Source organism: Xenopus tropicalis, chromosome 1 (assembly GCF_000004195.4).
Source record: "Xenopus tropicalis strain Nigerian chromosome 1, UCB_Xtro_10.0, whole genome shotgun sequence".
Taxonomy (NCBI): Eukaryota; Metazoa; Chordata; class Amphibia; order Anura; family Pipidae; genus Xenopus; species Xenopus tropicalis.
In genome coordinates this window covers 87,004,287-87,027,618 of record NC_030677.2, presented here as the reverse complement: position 1 = coordinate 87,027,618, position 23,332 = coordinate 87,004,287, and the positions used below count along the sequence as shown (strand labels likewise).

The following is a 23,332-nucleotide window of genomic DNA, read 5'->3' as shown; positions in this document are numbered from 1 at the left end:
GTCACCTACAAGTTAGAAATCAAAAGCAAAGATCTGATTGGCTGCTATGGGCAACATCACCGGTGATATTTATCTCCAATCTTAGTAAGCATGCCCGTAAGGCATTTTGTCCTGTTAATGCAAAGTTTGAGATGCAGCCACTAACACAGAAAAGCCTTGTTTGTGATTCCACTGTATGTCTTATCTGTTGTGGCTCATCTGACAGAGTTCCTGTATGCAGAGCATAAGCTTACAAAAAAAGGGGATAGATCAATTCACTTTCCATGACCTCTTGTTTTATTAATAATTTAGTCTTCAATTGCATATATCTTTAAAAATGATAGTTACAAGGTTATGTTCAAAGCCAATCATGCAGGGAGATGCCAGCCTATGAAAAATATGACTGGAAGTAAGTGATCTGTCCATGGCTAGAAACAGTGCACGGGGAGCACTCACCGGAACAGTCCCACGTTCAGAAAATCCCGTGCTTCCACATCCAGATTAGCCCCCGATCCAGGCATAGCTTTAATGCAAGAAAATTACGTAGATGGATGGAGCACGCCAGGACTTCTTCTCAATAAAAAATATTCATTATTCTTATATCCATTAAAAACATATTCATGAACTACACCCCCAGCTTAACTGTTTCAACAACTACAAGTAGCTTCTGATGAAGTGGCGAGAAGCAGGGGGTGTAGTTCATCAATATGTTTTTAATGGATATAAGGATAAAGAATATTTTTTATTGAGAAGAAGTCCTGGTGTGCTCCATCCATCTACATAATTATCTGTCCATGGTTAAAAAAGGTTAAGATGGTTAAGAAGCAAACATTTCGGCAAACTATCAAAGAACTGTGATCAAATATTCAACTTCTATTGCTTCATTTTCAGCCAATGTTTGCCTTAAACAGGGTGTAAAGTTCAAAAATAAAATTACTGTGTGCACAAAACTCTGTTGATCCATGTATTTATTAATAGATACAGTCAAACACACACACACATTATCTTTACACCGCTTTATTTTCAAACATTTACCTTAATAGTTTGGAAGACAAACCTGGCATCACAGAAGCATCTGAGGCTGTTTGTGTCATTGGATATAATGAGATTCTGTATCATCTGAAATTTAGTAGACCAAATATGTTTTTTTTTCCAAATATGTTTTTCATATAAAGTGAGCTTTACATATTAAACTTGACAGCAAGAGAAGGTGAACATTCATACTTTTAAGAACAAAAATACTAGCACAACAGAACAAGTACAAAGTGGTTTGAAAGGGTGATAATCCCCTCATATACCAGGCATCCAGCAGATATGAATTGCTTTATTTGTTTTAATCAATTGCACTTGGTCTTATATTTATTTTTTTATATTCATAATTATTTGAGTTTGTTTAACATTTAAAATCAATGCAAATTTTGTTTTGTTCTTGGATTTTTAAAATTTTTTCTGTTATTTGATTCATGTGCCATACCCATTCTCCTTATTTTTATCCTCAGGGCCCTCTGAGGGATATATGGAATGAACAGCCAGTCAAAACAAAGAATAATGAAAAGGTTATTAAAAAATTATATTTGTTAATGTAAAAGCAAAAATGCATTTGTGAAAAGTTAAGTCATAGAATACCTCCAAGGTGTTTTTTACATTGGCTACCCACTATTAGCTAATAAGCTGTTTCATTAAGCATAGATAAATTAAGATATATCTATTGAAAATACATTGATATTTAGGGGGAGATTTATCAACGTTCGAGTTTGATTTTTTTTCACGATTCAAGTTTTTTTGAATTGGAATTATATTTTAAAAACTTGAATTTCTGGTATTTATTAAGTGCAAAAAACCCAAAAACTTAAATGTAAAAAGTTTCTATAGAAGTGAATGGGAGTTGTTCACTCACATTTTTCGAGTTTTCGAGGTATTCAAGTTTTTTATTTGAACGAGATTTCCTTATTAAATAATAAGAGACCATTTGATATGCAAGTTTATTCAATTCAGAAAAACAAACTCAAATTCACAAACTCGAAAATTGATAAGCCCATTAGTTATTAAAATATGGCAATTACATTAAGCAAAACTTTGTGATCCCACCGTCTAGTTTTTCTAGAAAAATATTCAGAAAAAGAGGAACTGTACAGTAGCAGTAGAAAATACATTTTAGCATTATAATTCAAATTTCATTTTGCCAGCTGAAGTATCTCATTAATGCAGCAATACCAAACATTTTGTATGTAACAGGCTTCTGTGCAAAGAAGGATCCAATTAACTTAATGCCTTCATAAATTCTGACCTTAGCAAAATATTTGGATAATGTATAACTTTTAAGAAAAAAATATGAATGTTTGGAACTATGCATATTTTGTGAGCTACAGCATTCAATGTACAGAATTAGTGTAGATATAATGTTCCATGTCTATTAGTTGTTAAAATGCTTTGTGTTGCATTACCATTGCATTGTATAAGCATGTGCCAACTTCTTGGGCTTAGAAAACACTTCATCATTTTGTTTTCTACATGATCAGCTCTCTAATTAGGTTGGCTAACTCTGACTGGGTCATTTGCAAGAGCTTAGTTTGAACTTACTGCTTGTTGGTCAGATTGTAAAAAAGTTTAAATAAAAATAGTAATTTTGATTGGACCTACCTAGTATTTAAATTCTATACCTGTAAAATGTTTTTTTGGAGCAGAGGTCCAGCTTTTATATATTGCTATAAGGTATTCTGTATTTAACCACATTTTTCTATTGTCTAAACCAGTGCTGTCCAACTTCTGTAGTACCGAGGGCCAGAATTTTTCTGGCCTACATGGTGGAGGGCCAATAATGCCAGTTTTGACCACTCCCCTTTTTTAAAACTGCACCCACTTTAAACCACACCCATGTTTTCACAAGAGCTTTTAAGACCATACCCACATTAATGGTGGTAGCCCAGCAAAAACCCAAATGGTTGGTGTAGGTATATCACCCTTGATTCATAAGTGTCAAATTAAGACACAACCTTAAATCCATATTTCTCCTTATCCCTTGTGGATAGCACAACATATAGTTACAGCTACAGGGACCATATAATTACTATTTCCAAATGCTAACAAACTTCCAGAACAAACCCCTGCCAGGTTCACCTCCCACAGGCAGCATAGGGCAGGCACATAGGCAGCATAGGGCTGTCAGAGTATGGCACACACAGGCAGCATAAGGCAGGCAGAGTATGGCACACACAAGTAGCATAGGACAGGCAGAGTATGGCACACACAGGCAGCATAGGGAATGTAGAGTATGGCACATACAGGCAGTACTCTGTCTGCCCTATGATGCCTGTGTGTGCCATACTCTACCTGCCCTATGCTGCCTGTGTGTGCCATACTCTGCCTGCCTTATGCTGCCTATGTGTGTCATACTGTGCCTGCACTACCTTGCCTGTGTGTGCCATACTCTGCCTGCCCTATGCTGCCTGTGTGTGCCATATTCTGCTTGCCCTATGCTGCCTGTGTGTGCCATACTCTGCCTGCCCTATGCTGCCTGTGTGTATGGGTGCTTACAGTCTGAGCCTGAGGTTTGAATACAGGGGGTGAACACTGCAGGGATTAAAAGGTGTGAACAGTACAGGGGATTACATGTTTAAACAATACAAGAGGTTTACAGCCTGAATCTGAAGCATAGTAGGAGGGGGAAAGTCAATCACAGTCCTGCAGCCACACAAGCAAAGACAGGCTTCAGTTCTCTATCAGGTCAGCCTAGCTGGTGATTAGTTCCTAATAGTGATCAGCGAATCTGTACCGTTTTGCTTCGCCGAGAAATTTGCAAAAGATTCTTGAAACGGCGAAAAATTTGTGAAACATAGAAAGTGATGGGTGTCAAAAAATTGTTGCACGCATCAAAAAAATTGACGCACAGCAAATTTTTGCACCTGTTTCAAAACGTGGAAATTCACAGCAAATCCATGTCTGCCAAAAAATGTTGCTGCTCATTACTAGTTTCTATCCTACAGTGCAGTGTGCTGAGTGCAGCCGCCACCCCTGTTTTGCCTGGCAAAGGAGACTGTAACAGATGGATGGGACTAGTAGGCAATTTGTGGAAATTTTCAATAAATCAGCTTGGAACACTACTTTTTTAAAGTACATTCCTTTTATATTTAGAGGAGTTTAATGCACTGGCACATTCTTGTCTTTCACTCAAAATGTCTCCTTTAAACTCCTTTAAACATAGCACTGCTCTTTACATAATCCTGAAGACTACTTCTCTTTAGTGTTGGTGTACTAAGGAGGTGAATTTGCACCACTTAGGATCTATGTATGGAACACTTGTTCCATAGCAGTAGTTGGTTCATATTGGGCTCTGGTTCTGGTGGATTAAAAATCTGACACAAGATACACTGTTGGGGACTCTGTACTTAAAGTCTGCAAGATATAATGTTATAGTAGATAGCCTCTCGCTGCTCACTGTAAATACGGAGTGAACACTGTTTTAGTAGTGGAAACAGTTGGCTACAATATTTAGAGCAAGGTAAAAAAAATACAAAGTGCAAACCCACTCCCCCCCAGCATTAATATATTGATATTAATACATGCTTGTTTGTCTTGCTGAGGTTAGTTTGAACATTTTTTTGATGAAAGTATTCATCCTTATTAGCACTAAATGCATGATGCTTTTAAGGATGTTGCTTGTATGCCATCTACAGGCAACATCTAAATGTTCTCTGCCCATAATAAACCATATTTACAGTTTTTACTGCTGATGTAAAAATAAAAGGGGGAAAAATACTGAAAGTTATCTAACTTCATAAATAGAATAAACTTAGATGTTTCAAACACTTTAGCAGAGGACTTAGAAACAAGTTAGGTTATTTTGCTTACACATTTTATACAGTGTATTTATGGTGGAACATATCTCAGAGGAATTTTGTTCATATCTAAATTAAATAACAGAAACTTTTTATGTACACTACCATTTGTAGTAAAAGATCTAAGATACTTTTCTGCCTCAAAAACTATTAAATATGTGGGCAAGTAATGTTCTCTACAAAGACAAGGCCAACAAAAGCTCATCAAAGGATGCGGCTACAAATGATGTACCATATATGTAGCTTTTTCTATTTTAGCTCAGATATTAATCTTTGTTATGACAGCAAAGAGTTACACATTCAATGCTGTCCTCTCCTGGGTTGTGTGTTTTTTTTTTATAGTGGTTGGTCCTTCTATGGTGTTAGTAGTGCTGCACATGCTCAGGTTACGCAGTCAAGCTCAAGTGCTAATCAGCACTTTCTACATATAGTGCGGTCACAAGTGGGGAACTAACAAAGTCTCCTTGAGAATATAAAGCCCCATGACCCTACTTTAAAAGCAAGCATGTTCTCTGTCAGATGAAAATAAGAGAAAACAGGCAAGAGTAAAATCCAATGTATAAATCCAGTGATTAAATATGATAGTGAATATGTGGTCCTTAAAATTAAAGTTATATGGAAGCCTAGATTTAAATGCAAGTCAAATTATAATGTATTATGTACATTTACACACATTTATAAAATATTTTTGTTATACCTTCCAATATCTTTTTTGTTTATCTTCCAATACATGTAAAAATAATTTGTAAGCTAGCCTCATTGATTCTGGTTTGAAGATGTAAGTCTGAAAAACTTACCTGCAGCAAAAATATGAGCAAGAATTAGCCAATAAACCTGCAAATTCAAGTAATTTAAATAAAATACATTTAAAAATGAATTTTCTCTTATTTGTACAACTTGCTGTCATTGTGCTTTAGTAACTACTTTTGCTGTACATTTGTCTCATGCATGTTTTTCTGTATTTCACAGCCTCCCCCTCAAATCTATGACAAACAACTGGATGAAAGAGAACATACCATTGAAGAATGGAAAGGTACTATTAAACCAGATAATTTATATCTGAATAAGTGACTTATAAAAGTAGCTTATCATATTGCCACATGTATATCAGTAAATATTGATCTTTTACTTTGAGACACCATTTTGTAAAGTGATATGTGTCATTACCTAGCAAGGAATAATGTAGATTCTACCTATAACAGGAAGAAGTGTGGAAATTAAAGGCACAGTCCCCCCCCCCTTCATTAAACCATATAACATAGCATGTATGTATGTATGGCTGTGTTTTTGGGTGAGTATAATGCCTCATATGAGCCCAAGGGCAGTAAAACAGTGTTTACATTATAGAGTTCTGCAATGTTCAGGGTTGCCTGTCTTTATAGAGGGGTGAAGGAAGGACATCTTTGTCCCTGAGAGCTTAAAGTCTTAATGGGTGGGTCATTTAGATATTACCGCTTGCAGTTTCTTGTCCCATTGCTTTCTTTATATATATATATATATATATATATATATATATATATATATATATAATATATTCTGCCAATCGAAAGCACTCACGGCTCGCCGTCGACGGTCCCCAGTGGACCGAAACGCCTTGATATGAGTGGGGAGTAATAAAAAACGTTGATTTTTTTTAACTACTGTGAGCCGTGAGTGCTTTCAATTGGCAGTATATGAATTCAATTTGGTGAGCACCCCGGCGTGTACCTTGTAAGTGGTGAGTGCCGTCGAGGAGTACTATATATATACTGTATATATATATTAGGGTCACCATTAATCCCCGTTTCACAGGAAATGACCCAATTCCATATTCATTCTGTGAAAAATTTACCCTGGCAAGCACCTCTGCCTCTGAAAGCTTTTCTTGACTGTCCCTGTGGCAGTAGAGCTGCCCACAGACAATCAATGCTATTCTAGGACAGAAGTAAGAAAAAAGTTATCTTCTGTCACCTGACCCTCTACTCTTCTCCGTGCTCCAAACTTTCAGTGCCAGCTTTTCTGTTGCTGAAGGAAGCACCCCATCTCAGATGCATTTTGTTGTTCTTTCCCACTACATCTGACATGTACTGCACTACCCGGTAAACAGCTGCTATCATTGGCTCACTTTGGCACAGCCATTTGTGGCATGAGTTTAGTGCAGAGCTGTTTTTAACAGATAAAGGGGCCAATTCACTAAAGGTTGTTAATGCTTATCGCATACTTTTTTGCTTTGAAAAGCATGCGATAAATAAGTACCAATTCATCAATGTAATTTTGCATGCGTTGTTACTCATATCGCATGCGTTAAGAAGAGCATTATCGCAATGCGTTATTTTTATCACATTGCGGTAATTAATGCATAGAAATAATACTAACACATGATTCAGAAACACATATGAAGCGTTAAACGCGTAAAATGTGGTGATAATTACTGTGAAACTTAACGCCTCCCAGGAGAAGGCGTTACTGAACAAAACTGCAGCTGGTGATTGTCTGTGGTGACAAGATGGAGTTTGCAGTCGGATTTTTTCAAGTATGTGATTTTCCTAGAGTGATGCATGCTTGTGTTTTCAGGGAAATGGTAATTTTCAGAACAGTAGTTTTCAGAAAGTAACTGCTACGTGTGTAATAGCATGCACTAATATCAAGTGCTGAGGAGTTCCATGACGTAATAAAAGCACAAGGCCAAAGGCCAAGTGCTTTTATAAAGGTCATGGAATTCTGAGGTAACTTCTAATTTCCTCATATTTTGTACAGTTGGTGTTTTATTATAATACACACAAGTTTCAGTGAGTTATGTGGCAGAAATTAGTGAATTAGTGAATTAGTTATGTGACCATATAAAAGCTCAAGACCGAAGGTCGAGTGCCTTTTTACAGGTCAGATAACTCCGAGGTGACATAATATCTTTATAATTTTTAGTAGTAGATACATTATTCATTATAATCTACATAATTTGTATGTTTTGCCTTCCTTATGTTGCCCCCAATCAGTGATGTTATCAATAGCTATATTAGGTATAGATAAATTAGAAAACAGAAGAGTGAGGAGAAGGGGAGGAAGCAAGAAGTTTCAAAGGGGGTTTGAGTGGGACTGGAAATGGAGGGTAAGCCAGCAGAACAGAAAGGGGCAGGGCCAAAAGGGGAGTGAGCAGAACCGAAGTGGGAGGGGGCAGGACTGGAGCAGTAGTGAGCAGAACCAAAGAGCAGAGGGAGCGAGTGTTATCTCAAGTATGAAAGCACAGGGAGTGGAGGGAGCAAAACTGGAACCAGAGTGGACACTGAATTGAAAGTAGAGAGGACAGGACTGAAATGGGAGGAGGCAGAACCGAAGGGAAGGGGCTGAACTAGATAGGGAAAGAGAAAAACTGGAGGGGAAACAAGGTGATTGAAATCAGGATGGAGAAAGCAGGACATGAGAGAAAGAAAGAGCAGGCAGGCCAGAGAGGGAGCAGAAAAACAGGGGGTGTTAGCCATATCAAGTGAGGAAGTGCAGGGAGCACTGCACAGGTGGAGAAGAGGAGTACTGGGAGAGAATAGTTGCAGGAAGTGCTGTGTCTGTATGTTTAAGTTATAAACAGCACATTCTGATGTAGGAAGGATATAATTTAGCAGTCCGCTGAAAGGCTTTCTGTATAATGGTCTGTTCCTTATCTAAATACATTGTTTATAATGGACTGCAACTGATAGATTGGCTCTTTACACATTATTTTTTAAAATAATATGCATTCCACAGAATTTGCTAATTCTGAGTACTTCACATTTGGAAAATATTTTGTGGCTTTACCTGCCGTTTAGATCCCTTATCTTGGATATTTGCATATATATTTATAAGCCTACTACAAAGTACATTAAAGGAGAAAGAAAGGAAAAAAATAAGTAAGCTTTATCAGAAAGGTCTATGTAAATACAGCCATAAGCACTCACAGAAACGCTGCACTGACTTCTTTGAAAAAAGATTTCTTGTGTCTGTAATTCCTGTGCCACAGACACACAGCTTTCTGCTATCTGCTCTCTCCTGCTCTCCCCTCCCTCAAAAATGCTAAGAACTCACTCCCCCCCTTAGGAATGTGGATCTGAGCCAATCAGCAGGAAGCTGACTCATAGGGGCTGATTTACTTACCCACGAACGGGTCGAATGGAGTCCGATTGCGTTTTTTTCGTAATGATCGGTACTTTGCGATTTTTTCGTATGTTTTGCGATTTTTTCGGATTCTTTACGAATTTTTCGGATCCAATACGATTTTTGCGTAAAAACGCGAGTTTTCCTATCCATTACGAAAGTTGCGTAAAAAGTTGCGCATTTTGCTTAGCGTTAAAACTTAATCGAAAAATGCGCAACTTTTTACACAACTTTCGTAATGGATACGAAAAACTCGCGTTTTTACGCAAAAATCGTATTGGATCCGAAAAATTCGTACAGAATCCGAAAAAATCGCAAAACATACAAAAAAGTCGCAAAATATTCGTTTTCAAGTCGGAACTTTTCCAATTCGGGTCGGATTCGTGGGTTAGTAAATCAGCCCCATAGTCTTACAAACTGAGCATGTTCACTTGGTCTGGGTGTCTGTGCAGGAGTGAGGCATTATGGGAACTTTCTTACACAGCGTTTTTTCTTCCTGTTTGGCTTCTGATCTTCTGAACAGGTGAAATATGGGGAGACTTAAGGGCACTATTGAGACAACTGAAGGTATGCCTGCAGCTTGAGATTAACTCTTTACTAGCCTTTCCTTCTCCTTTAATCTTCCACACATTGGTAAATTCAAATAAGCAGAAAAAGGAATTTCTGTGCAAGCAATATCCTAAGACATTGTAATACACAAAATAAATATATTGTCTATTACCCCCTTTTCTGCTCATCTAGGTAACTACAACCTTTTATACATTTGGGATTTAAAAATATGTAAGTCACTTATACCCTTATAATGGTATTTTCCATTATTAAAAAGTATATAGATTCATAAGAATAATTGTACCCCTTTACAAAGTACTGGTAAGGTATTATCTAGAACAGGGGCTAGAACAAGGGCTGGAATTTTTCTGGCCTACGAGGTGGGGAGCTGATAATGGAATCCAGTTCTGACCACTTCACTTTTTTAACTGCACCAACCAAACCCATGTTATCACTATTGCTGTTAAGACCATACCCACAATAAAGGTCCCCATACACGGTCCGATTCTAGCTGCCGATATCTGTCCCTTAGACTGATTCGGAAGCTAATCGGCCATGTATGGGCACTACCGACAGGCCTGCCCGACCAATATCTGGCCTGAAATCGTTGATGCGGTCCCCGGACCGACTTTGCCTATACCCACCGTTATAATGCGATCATTTGGCCCCGGGGGGGGGATATTGGGAGAAGATCCACTCGCTTGGCGACATCGCCAAGCGGGATCTGAAGGTGTATGGGCATCTTAATGCTGAGCACAGCAAAAACCCAAATTCACAGCAATGCCCAGCGCCTGTTGGACAGTACTGATCTAGAACATGCAGTGCCGGTTTGATCTCTCAGTACTCACAAGGATATTAATAGAACCAAGAAGAGCAACAAAGTTGCCTTAGTTATGAGTTAGGATCGTTTACGTTGAAGAAGAGGTTCTTTAGTGGAAATATGCATGTACAAGGAGACAATACAAACTACAATACACTAAACTTTAGTGGATACAGTGTTTTCTTGGATGGAAGGTAAATTGATGGGATTTATGATATATAATTAATGTGGTCCTGTGCATGTTTAAAATATTTTTTTTGTCTTTCATAGAACTAATCTATAAGGAAGTGATGAACTTTGAAGAAAAAACTAAAAATGGTGTTGTAAAAGGACAGCCCTCTCCTTCAGGTATTCTTTGTAAATAGCTATTTGTTGATTGCTATCATGTAAAAGCTAGATTTTTGTCCAAAGTACTTCTTTGGAGCTTTCAGTAAAGCAAAGCCTGAGCAGAATCACTAACTTTCTGTGTCTTACTAATGGGGTAAATGTTCTGTGCAACAGCAAGATTAAATTCTTTTTCCCTGAGACATAAATTTCTGCATTTCTTTTTCATGGACTGAGTTTTATTTGTAAAATTCATTTGACATTGTTCTGGCATTGTTTTAGGCAGTAGCAATGCATTCTAAGTAAAAAAAAAATCATTGTAAAACTTATTGTGTGGTGGATTGCTCAATAACTTACTTCAATTGCATTTTACTGTATAGAGCAAGGATCCCCAACCAGTGGCTTGAGAGAAACTTGTTGCTTATGGGGTTAGTTAATAATATCTTCACTTTAATGCGGTCTTCCCGCATCTTATCTTGAGTATCAAGTATATTAACACAAATAAATAAAAGTCTTTCCAGATGAGAAATAAAAATTGATTGAAAAGAATACCACATCTTTCAGACTTAAAAATAAGTACTTTGTGGTGGGCTCTTTGTATTTACTCCCCTCTCAAAATGTAATTGTAAATTGCCTAGGGAAGAAGAAGAAATTACTATTAAGAGATCATCCTTCTGGTCTGTAAGCCTGCATCTGTCTTTTAAACTCGCATGGCCCATTTCACTGGGAAATTACCAATTATATTTTATACTAGATTCATGTTTAACTTTTCGAGATTATTTCCTGCTGTACTTTATTTCAAGATCTGTGTGGCATTGCTTAGTGTATTTTGTTAGGTGTGCATGCATACTAATTCTGTTATTGTAGCAATTAGAACACACTCTCTATAATGAATTTTTAAAGAGTCCAGTGAGATTATGTTTGTGTGCCTGTCCCATTTCCCATGAATTATCAATTCCCACTGATCCTAATTTCACTTTTACTCCAGAGAATAATTCAGTGCTCAGTTTTTTTAATGTATTCCCATTCTACTAGCAATTTGCACATTTTATGGACAACACCAGATTCATAATCACAGCGCCCTGTGGCTCATATACAGAGCACTGAGGATGCGCTGTCCTTTTTTTATGCTTGTCCTGTCTCCATTGCTCTGTATATGTTCAAAGTTTCAGTGTGGCTTGGGCAGCATGCCGCCCATAAATTTGTGCTGCCCTAGGCCCGGACCTTTGTGGCCTCACCACAAATCCAGGCCTGTTTATGGATCTTATGTCTCTGGTATGAAAAAAAAACACAGGCAACATTTTATTTGGAAATTGCCAATAAGTGATTTGGAGTGCATTTAAGACAACATAGTTTATTTTATTTAGACATAAATTGGAAGTGGAAAAATATTGGGAATAATGTAATATCTGAAATCACCCAAAAATCAAGTTTGATGCTGTGACTGCTTTGTGTAAGTTTTACATGGTATCAGTACTGAGATTAATTGGCCATCTGCATTGTTTACATCTCAGATTCAGACTGTAAACCCCTGTATTGTTTTAACCTGTAAGGCACTGTATTGTTTACACCTTTTAGCCCTTGCCCTTGGATTCTGTCTGCCCTATCCTGCCTGTATATGGCACACACAGGCAGCAAAGGGCAGACAGAGTAGGGGCGGGCCAAGCCGATCGGGCGCCCTAGGCAACCTGGTCGGCCACCTTGCCCGCTGAGTGTGCTTTGTTGTACATGTGCAGTTGCACGGGGGGTGACTCGCAAAGGGATGCAATGGATCATTGCTCCCACCGCGTAATGAAAAGTTCAGATTCTTTGTTTCACACCACTTACAGAAGGCTCTCCAGACCCTAGTATATGTTTTGGAAGTACTGGCACTATGGCTATAAATCAAGATGTCAATAGACTCTGGAGACAGACCCTGGTAAGCTAAGATGTTCCTCTCAGAACTGGGCCTCAATGAAGGAAGGGGCATTGGTTTGGCAATTGACATTTCCATCAGAGTCTAGAAAGAACCACAATCTTCTCAGCCAGTATTATGCTATCAGGATCAAAGTCAGTCTGCTCATGTTGGTCTTCTGAAGAATCTGAGGAATCAGGTGAAGAGGAGGAAAGGCGTAGGCTAAATGGAACTCCCATCTCTGACAGAGAGCATCCACAGCCCCTGCTATTGGTTAGGGATAAAGGGAGAAAAATATCTTCACTTGGGAGGTAAGCCAACTTATGACATATCATGTAGAGAAAATCTGCCCAACAGTTCACATTTCCTCACACATAAACTGCTGAAAGTACATGAAGATTGGTTTTGACCCAAAAACAAATTTTCATTGTAAGTCAAAGAAGGTTCTGGCTCTTCGTCCCTCCTTGCTTGGACAGGTAGGCTGCTACTGTTCTGTTGTCTGTTCTGATTAAAACAGACTTGCCCTTATTAGAGATGAAGTCTGCTTTAGTGCCCTCCAGACAGCCAGGACAGTTTCAGGTAATTCGAAGGAAGGAGAGACTCCTCCTGTGACCATTTGCCTTGAAATGATGCTTCCTGAAGGTGAGCTCCCCAACCAAATTTGCTAGCATCAAAGGAGTTCATAAGGGAATCCTCCATTGAAGACCCTCCACAAGACTGGACTTCTTTCACCAGGATAGGGAATGCTTCATTGTCAATGTGCAATCACTGTTCTTAAGAATGAGCTGTTGCAGGGTACGCATATGAAGTCTGACCCATGGCATGGTCTGAATCACTGAGGCCATAAATCTCAGAACTGACATACCTTCCCTGATAGAAGTCTCCTTACTTAACTCAAATGACACAGATGAATAGAAATCACTTCTAGATAATGCAGTGAAATTTCTTCTGAAGGTGCCTTTACAAGCCAGTCCTACAGATAGCGGGCTAGGGAATGTCTCAGGAATGACCACACCTACTACCATCTTTGTGAAGACCCTGGGTAAGAATAACTCCTAAGCAAAGAGTTGTGAACTGTAGATGTTGCATCCTGTCACCATCCTTGATAGCAGTCCTTAGATATCTGATGCATTGATGAGTTATTGGTATATGGAGATATGCATCTTGAAGATTGAGTGTTATCATAAATCCCCTTTGTTGAGAATGGCTACAGCATTTCTTATATCCTCCATTTTGAAATGAACAGTTATCACAAAAGATTGAGATTGTGTATGACACCTTCTGAAGCTTTTGGAACCCAAAAAAATGGAAGAATATGTTAAGTGAAAACACTCTTTTTCGGGTACTGGCACTAAAACAGAGTCCTGTTGAATCTTGCACATAGCAGTAAGGAAGCACTTTCTTTTCTTTAGATCAGTCAGATACTACAAAGGGAGTACTGTTGCTTGGATTGGGGGTGAGAATGAGAGGCAGAAACAGCTTTCCAGGCGTCAAAAGACTCTTGCTCTAACCAATCCATGAATTCAACTGGAGGAGTTTTACATTGCAGAGTGTCTTTTATACATGAAGCACAGAGCCTCTTAGAATAAATCTCTAGCTGTCTGTGTTCACAAAGGGCACATCTTGCAGATTTTCCTGACCTTTTTTTTTTTCCTAGAGGAGTGGTCCCTGTCACCGAGTGACATCTAGATAGCCAGGAATTATAAAATGTAATGTAAAGTATGTGAACAAACATACAAAATAAGTAAGGGAAACTGTACCAAAACCCCACTCTCCACTGGCTCAAGAAGCAGTCACACAATGATAGGGGAAACTGCAAGGCAGTGGGGCAGCTTAAAACCTTTTATAGCCTCTAAATGAAATTGGGGATCACAGCTCCACCCATATAGAAAGGGTTAAATAAGCTTTAACAGCCCAGCTTACCTTCCTTAATATGCAGTTCACACTCAAAGTCGCTTCCTCTGCGAAACACGCTAGCTGGCAGGAAAAATTACCTCTTAACTCATGCAGTTGTTTTTTTCCTGTCCTAAAAGTTAATAGGGAAGAAAGTAAAGCTTTTTAAGAAATATAAGTCAGAGGGTACAGAAGCTGTGTTTTATGAATATAAACACTATAACAAGTGTTGTAAAACAGCAATCCGGAAGGCATAGATAGAAAATGAGGAGCGCATTGCGGCATAGGTCAAAACTAACCCCAAAATTTTTTTTAGATATATTAATAGTAAAAAGCTGGACAGTGGGGATGCAGTAGATGTAATCTATTTGGATTTTTGCCAAAGCATTTGATATCGTTCCCCACAAACGACTGCTTTCTAAACTAAGGTCTATTGGTCTTAGTGAAGTTGTTTGCACATGGATAGAAAACTGGCTACAGGGGTACAGAGGGTGGTTGTTAATGGTACATTCTCTGCTTGGAGTAAGGTTCTCTGTGGGTCCCTCAGGGTTCTGTACTGGGTCCACTTTTGTTTAACTTATTCATAAATGACTTAGGGGAGGGTATTATAAGTAATGTATCAGTGTTTGTAGATGACACAAAACTCTGCAGACCAGTCAATTCTATCCAGGATTGACATCCTTGCAGCAGGATTTAGACCAACTGGCAATCTGGGTGGCTAAGTGGCAGATGAGATTTAATGTGGATAAATGTAAGGTCATGCACCTGGGATGTAAAAATATCCAAGCCACTTATACCCTTAATGGGACTGCACTAGGCAATCCATAATGGAGAAGGACCTTGGAGTCCTTGTAGATAATAAACTTGGCTGTAGCAAGCAATGCCAGGCAGCAGCTGATAGGGCAAACAAGGTTTTGAGCTGTATTAAAAGGGATAGATTCATGGGAGGAGGGTGTTATTCTTCCCCTTTACAGAGCGCTGGTAAGGCCCCATCTAGAATATGCTGTTCAGTTTTGGCCTCCAGTGCTCAAACGGGACATTATTGAATTAGAGAAGGTCCAAAGAAGGGCAACTAAGCTGGTAAAGGGTATGGAAAGTCTTAGTTATGAAGAAAGACTGGCCAAGTTGGGTCTTAAGAGGTGACATGATAACTATGTATAAATATATAAGGGGATCATATAATAACCTCTCTAATGCTATATTTACCAGTAGGTCCTTCCAATGGCCACGAAGGCTCCCACCCCATTTAGAAGGGAGGTTCCATTTAAATATTAAGAAAGGCTTTTTACTGTGAGAGCTATGAAGTTGTGGAATTCCCTCCCCGTACTGTCTGATAAATTATATAGCTTTAAGAAGGGGCTAGATGGCATTTTAGCAAGTGAGGGAATACAGGGTTATGGGAGATAGTTCTTAGTACAAGTTGATCCAGGGACTGGTCTGATTGCCATCTTGGAGTCAGGAAGGAATTTTTTCCCTGCGGCAAATTAGAGAGGCTTTAGATGGTGTTTTTTTTTTCCTTCCTCTGAATCAAGCAGTTAGGCAGGTTATATGTAGGCATTATGGTTGATTGTGATGGACGTACATCTTTTTTCAACCTAACTTACTATGTTACTTAACGAGGAGAGGTCTCTCTCAGTGTGCTGCCAGAAGACAACTAAAATTATAGGGGAACTAAAATATATACTTTTAAGGGTACTGTTTCATACAAAGTCCTTCTTGGAAATGGACTGAAGAAAGTTGTAGAATAAGAACATGCCAGTCTCCAGGTTTTTCTTTGTTTAAATGTAATTTATTTTTAATGATTAAATTGAGGAATTTTGGCCTGAAATATAATATTTGTAATTGGATAGATATAGATAGATAGCTTGCTGAAGGATAGATTACAAAGAGTGGTGGTAAACGGAACATTTTCTAATTAAACCAGTGTTGTTAGTACCATAGTACCATAGGGGTCTGTCCTTGGTCCCTTGCTTTTTAACTTGTATATTAATGATCTGGGCATGGGCATTGAAAGTACTGTTTCTATTTTTGCTGACAATACTAAATTGTGCAAAACTATGCAGGATGCTGCCACTTTGCAGAGGGATTTGACAAAATTGAAAAACTGAGCAGCAAAAATGGAAAATGCCTCAATGTTGAAAAGTGCAAGTTATGCACTTTGGTAGAAATAATTTAAATCTGAGTTACACACTAAATGGACTTGTTTTCTTTATTATTTTGGTGAGAATGTATCCTTAATGTATACAATGTTGATATGTTGCTAAATGTAAACAGACTTTAACACTTCTTTTTTTTATTATTTTGGTATTGATTAAGACATCCAGCAAACATGGCCAAAGGTATTGCACTTGGTCCTTGCAGAGTTTGATGCAACAGATGTTCTCAACCTGTCCTTGTTCAGTTGTGCCAGCTATTATACATAGATAAACTTCCAGAAGAACTGCAATACTGGTGCAATACTATGCTCCAGCCACAGTCCTTGCATCTCCAGGGCTCCCTTCAGGACTACCTTCCTTATTGAGCTGAATTGCAGCCCTCACTCTGACTCTAGTCATCTAAGATGGCCTACCAGTCATAACCAACTTACTTTCACTTCCTGCTTCTTTACAAAAACATCAAGCTCCACCCCACATTTAAGTATTTACACATTTAGCAACATATCAACATTGTATCCATTAAGGATACATTCTCATTCCATATTGTATCCTTGCATGCGTCACCTGGGTTTAATTAAAAAAACACTTTGGGACAATAGCTACAGTGGGGAATGCTTACCCAATATAGCTTGTTCTGGCAAGGATCTAGCTACAGTGGGGAATGTTTAACCAATATGGTTTGCTCTGCCAAGGATATAGCTACATTGTGAGGACTGAGCACAGCATATAGTTGCTCTCATCAGATATATCAGATTCCCTTCCTTCCTTTGTCCCATACTCCCTGAGAAAATATAAAGGCATTCAGTTCTGGGATTGAAAAGGCCACAGATTTAAATAATAGTTTAAAATACAGATACAATAATGTATAACTTACAATACAAAAGTTTTTTAACTTAAACATACTGAAAAAATGACTCTCTAGGAAAACTTTCCAAAATTTACTCCCATCCACCTTACTGGGCTGTCTGACATGCCAGATGCCCAACCCGTGGGAGTCAGTGAAACCAGCAACCAATTGCCTCCACTCGTGTGGGACCTGTGCCCTCAAAGATCCTGCACCACTGCAATTAGCCTTAGGCCCTCCAAGGCAAGCATTCCACTGCCAATAGTAATCATTTTACTAGGGCTTAAAATTATTTTTCAAGAAGCCCTATTATATTATACACCAACATCAATTCTGGTAGTAAATTCCATATTTTGATTAGCTAGGTCATAAATATTTTACTTATTATACTATAGGATGAACAAATATTTTCCCAATTAATTTTACCATTTCTTATGCTGTCCTATATAGAAATCCTGAGTATCAGTTGAAGGGGCAGAAACAAAGTAGAAGGTAGAGAAAATAAAGCAGAAAAATGGGACCTGGCAACAATAAACATCAAATCAACCCATGTCCTGCACTGATACACAAGTTTAATTTTCTGCTGTGATATATTCACAAGAGGAGAGCTCCAAATGCAGTATTACTGCTTCAAAGCTTTTATTACTAACTACAAATACAACATGTTTTGGGCCCCTTTGAGCCCTTTCTCAAGTGTATATTTAAGTGTATACACTTGAGAAAGGACTCAAAGGGGCCTGAAAAACGTAGTGTTTGCAGTCAGCAATAAAAGGTTTCTCATCTCTTGAAATTTCGTTCTACTAGGCTTTCGGTTAGCCTTTGGGGATTGATGCATCACATCTGACAGGCTTAAACACCATTTGATAAATATTCATGTAGTGGTTATTACACTGTCAGTGCAAAAGGGATACCAGACAACCTGAAAGCTAATGGTTAAATACACAGTTAAAAAGAAGTTTTGTTTCTTCTTACTTACCATCAAAAAGGGGTTCCTTTGCTTGCACAAGATATAGCAAAGCCAGCAGTATTTGCTTTATGTGAACATTTTGTGCAAAAATTAGACATTATTGGAATGTCAGTGACTGGAGGCTTCTTTGTTATTTTGATAAGAATGTTGTTTGCTCACATTAACTTCCAGAAAAGCATTCAAATGTGTAATTCAGCACTTTCTTTATAGGCCTTTTCAATCAATAAATAAATATTGTATAAATTGGACAGTCTTCTGCTTCATATGGGTCAGTTACTTATGCCCCTTTGGCAAGTGCAAAATTGCACCCCTTATTGCTTATTCTCTAAGCCATAGGGCAGGCTTCCACTGGAACTTCCTAACTTACACTTCTGAATGGTGCACAATTTAGGGAATGTGTATGGGAAGGGAGGGGGACTTATTTTATCTAAATGATATTGCTCTGCCTTGAATATCTAGCATGGTAAATGATTTTTTGTATTTGTAAAGTATGCTCCTACTAGTAGGTGGATTCATTACTTTGTGCATAATATTAAATGCATACCTATTGTATGATACTATGCTAACAGTTTAACAACTTATTTACAACATTATAAATTACAAGTGTTTAATAGTTATCGAAAAATGCATGAGAAGAGCACATAGAACAGCCATTAACTGGCTATTTGCGCACTTTATGAAGGCTTACCAAATCAGTATATAAACAGTACAAACATCATATACCTACAAAGCAATATGCATAAAATCCTGTGGTTTTTTTTCCAACTTACTTTTTTATTAGTTTTTGCAATACATGTAAACCATAATAATTACACAGCTTACTTTATCAGTATCTGCAAAGAGAAAATTAAAACATTGTAACTTAACAAATAGAAATTTCAAAAGGTAGTTCCCAAACAAAAAAAAAAGACCTCAGACACATCACACATGCCTATAGAGTATCAACACCAGAAATGTTCTTCCATATTTTTTGAGCGTCCTGTATGAATCTTCTTTCCGAAATATTTCTTGGAATTGCCATTTCATATTCTATATTACTGCCAATTTCTCTCATCAGTTTGGAAATGTTTGGAACCTCCTGTTTTTAAAAATCCTGTGTTTTTAAGTAAACTATGCAAGTAGATATAATTTTTTCCCTAACAGCTCAATCTGCTGCCCTTTACATTGCTTGTTTTTTACAATTAAGTCAGACACAGTTTCAGTTTTAAAGACTTTGCAGCAGCTATGAGGGAAATCAAACTGGTGAATCTAGGACGATATGCAGCAGCTCAGATTCCCCCCATTATTAATATTTTCCTTAGTGTCAAAACAGTCAGGATAGTTTTTAACAAGGTGTCATTTTGCTTTAAGCCATTGATACATTTATTTGCTATACGGTATTTCGGCAAAACTCAGCCACAGCACAGCCATTATATCCAAGTAGCTAATATTCAATTAAGTGTAATTGTAGGAGTCAGATCTGAAACATTCTTACCCTGCAAGATGCCCTACATATGTATAACATAATACATTGTTAGTCTTATGCATGGGTGGTAAATTACTTAAAAAAAAAAAAAACTTTTTTGCTGAATATCTTGATGTTATTGAAAGTCTATGGTCAACAATATATACAATTATAATTATGGGGAGTTAAGTATATTACAAAGGATTCAATATCAATATTGTTTTTATATATATTTGGGTGTATTTATAAACTTTGGAGACGGATGTCACTGATGATTGTTTCCCATAGCAACCAATCAGCAATTAGATTTGAACAGTCACCTATAAGTCAGAAAACAAAAGCAAAGATCTATTCGGTTGTTATGGGAAACATCACCGGTGATGTTTGTCTCCAATGTTAATAAGTAAATAATTAAATGTATAGGATTTATAATGCTATGAATATTGAATTATATGCACATGTATTTTGTACATGACTTTAAGTCCTAGAATTACTAAGGTTCAATTGCTTTGCCGTTCATTTTCTTAGCACAGGTGCAGCAGTGAACAGCAGCGAGAGTCTCCCTCCATCCTCGTCAGTTAATGATATCTCCTCCATGTCCACTGACCAAACACTAGCATCTGACACGGACAGCAGCCTGGAAGCTTCTGCAGGACCCCTCGGTTGTTGCAGGTGACTAGCCGCCTGCCTGCGAAACCCTGCCTTCTTCAGAAGATGATGCCACTGAAATAAGAACCAATATGTCTAAATAATAGCAAGACAAAAAATAAGAAAGGAAGTAGAAAAGCTCAAATTTCCCTTCTAGCTTGCTTTACCTAAAAAAAAAAAGTTATGTCATGCAGCTAAGCTCAAATATATCTAACTTATAGTTGCTCTGCTTTGGTCTGCTTTGGGGATAAGGATGATTTCACAATTCTCTTTCCATATATTGTAAATTTAATGGCTGTCAAACAAGCAAATTAAGTTTTCTTGTTTTATCATGTTAAGAATGTTGGCCATTTTTACCGTGGGTGTATGGGGATGTGTTGCAGATGTGTGCAATTGTATGTATGTGCTATGTATGTTTTTCTTTCATGTTTGTTTGAGTTTCTGATCGGGAACCCTTTCATCTCAAAAGACAGGTGTAGATATTAACATATTAACAAAACACATGTACATTAGGTGTAGATAATACATAGATCAGTATATATATATATATATATATATATATATATATATATATATATATATATATATAAAATTAAAGGGCCTGTCTTGTGCTTCATAATTACTGCTGTAATATTTTGCTAGTAGGTACACTGTTAGGTTCATTTGTCAAATTGTGAAAAGAGAAAACTTTGTATTCAGGAAGGAGCAACAGTGTCTAATCATGAAGCCTCTTTAGCTGAAGCATGATGACAAAGTAGCTAGAGTTTATGCAGATTGTGCAAAATACAAACTCTCCGAATTGTTCTTTAAAGCAATGTCTGTGTAATAGCTATTTATTTTTTTACATGCACAATATTTTTTATTTTAAACCAGATGTGCTGAATTGAACTATCAGTTGAAATGAAGCAATCCTATGTAAATCTTGTATTTTTTTTTTTTATCTTTCCCACCTAGGAAGGGCAAGGTACAATTGTTGATGGTTGAAAAGGGCATTGTGGGTATATCCTGCCTATACATGTTGTGAGATGAATATTATTTTATTTCTAATAGGCCTAGTGATACTAGATATCAGTTTAATGATTATATTATTTATTTTATTAAAAAAATACAATCTGAATTAGGCTAGGGAAGGAAAACATGTATTTGTGAGGTTTCAGCTTCCATGTTACACCACTGGATAAGTAAGTAAGCAATATATGATTGACAGCTGTGATTTTTAAATGCCTTTATAATGGGTTTGGATGTGTTAATATAAAAATGAATTTGGGTTTCATGTTTAATTTGAAAAGGACTTTTATTATACAGCTTTTTATGTCTGGGTGACAGGTCCACCTTAAATTGTTTTTACTTATATCAACAGTTTCATAAGAAAGGATATGTATTAACTGACACAGGCAATGACATAATAGCCAACAAATTCAACATTTCATTTGCATAATATATTTTTAACAGGGTAAGGTAAACTATTAAACATTAGTTAAAAAAAAGAAACTAAAAAGGCAACTATCATGAAAACAAAAGTCTGATATAAGTTTTCTTGGGCAGAACTTTCTACATATAATTAATTTAAAAATTCTGTACTGTTTCTGAAGTAAATTCCTCACTAAGGTAAATTTACTTTACCCCTCCAGCTTTCTGGGGCTCAACATTCTGGGTATTCTCAAATACAAACCCTTTATGAAGAGTGAATAAGTAATTTGCTTATTTCAGAAATAATACATTGGTAAAGGGTAATTGTACCTATGAACATTGTTTGTCTCTATAAAAATATATTTAATAAAACAGTCTATTGGGCTTCTTTATCAATTTTGAGTTTGTGAAATCGAGTTTGTTTTTTTAAGTCAAATAAACTCGCTTATTTATTAAAAAGGAAAACTCGTTTAAATAAAAAACTCAAATACCTCAAATTTTTTTTATAAACTCGAAAAACTTAAAAAATTCTGTCTGAAATACAGTCTGAAAATATGGCTTGACTTTGCCTAGCACAACTCCCACTAACTTCTATAGATAATTGCTAGCTTATAGATGGTGAATTTATGCATTCAAGTTTTTGTTTTAATTGCACTTAATAAATAAGCCAGACATTCAAATTTTAGCAACATAATTGGAATTTGAGTTATTTTAGTGAAAAAATCTTGAATCGTGACAAAAAATCATAATCGAACATTGATAAATCTCCCCATGTATGTCAAACACTATCTATATAAACTGTTTTCTGTATTAATGTTTTGCATTACATTAAAATATAAACTGTTTCAATTAAATATAATATTACATTATATTATGTTATTATGTGCCATAGGTTAATCCTAAATAGAAAAATGCCATTTTAAGTAGTAAGCCTTCCTCCCCCCATCTTCAGGAGACACCTGCATACTAAGTTACATCAGCCAGTGAATGGACAGAGCTTTGTCCTTTACTCCCATACTTCATCTTCTTAGTTAAAAGCTGTATTATTTCCTGCCATGTGATCTCTGAGAGAGCCCACAGAGCATCACAAGATCAAGATAAAAGATGTAACAGGGCAATATTTACTCATATATTAATGCCAATTTAACTGGTCACTTATCGTATGAATTATTAATTTGTAAGTGTTGCTTAAATACTCATTGTAAAGGTATAGTTCAATGGCATCCAGTAGATCTTTGTAGTTTAAGCAAACTGCACTCTGCACCTTGTGCCAAACAAATAAAACATTGAAGTGGCAAGAAGAAGACCTGTGTATATTCCCACCTTAAACAGAGTTCCTTAAGTACCCACAAGCAGCAGTATTTCTAAATAATGACACACAAGCAAGGAGGTGTGTAAAGGATGTCTATTTGGACACTACTAGCAAATTCACAATTCACAGTAGGTGCAATTCTATCTACTATGTACT

The 23,332-nt window shown here is 37.1% G+C and overlaps 1 protein-coding gene across 12 annotated transcripts in view; it reads left to right on the top strand.

Moving 5' to 3' along the window:
- mapk10 (mitogen-activated protein kinase 10) overlaps window positions 1–22,338 on the top strand; it is a 175,566-nt gene extending 153,228 nt beyond the window's left edge. For 6 of the 12 annotated variants that reach the window (XM_031901406.1, XM_031901405.1, XM_018094203.2 and 3 more), the window contains 4 exons: window positions 1,479–1,535; window positions 5,784–5,847; window positions 10,555–10,632; window positions 20,340–22,266. In XM_031901406.1, coding sequence (XP_031757266.1) covers window positions 1,479–1,535; window positions 5,784–5,847; window positions 10,555–10,632; window positions 20,340–20,482 — 342 coding nt within the window. In that variant the 3' untranslated portion in view covers window positions 20,483–22,266. 12 annotated transcript variants of the gene reach the window in all.
- The last annotated feature ends 994 nt before the right edge of the window (window positions 22,339–23,332 follow it).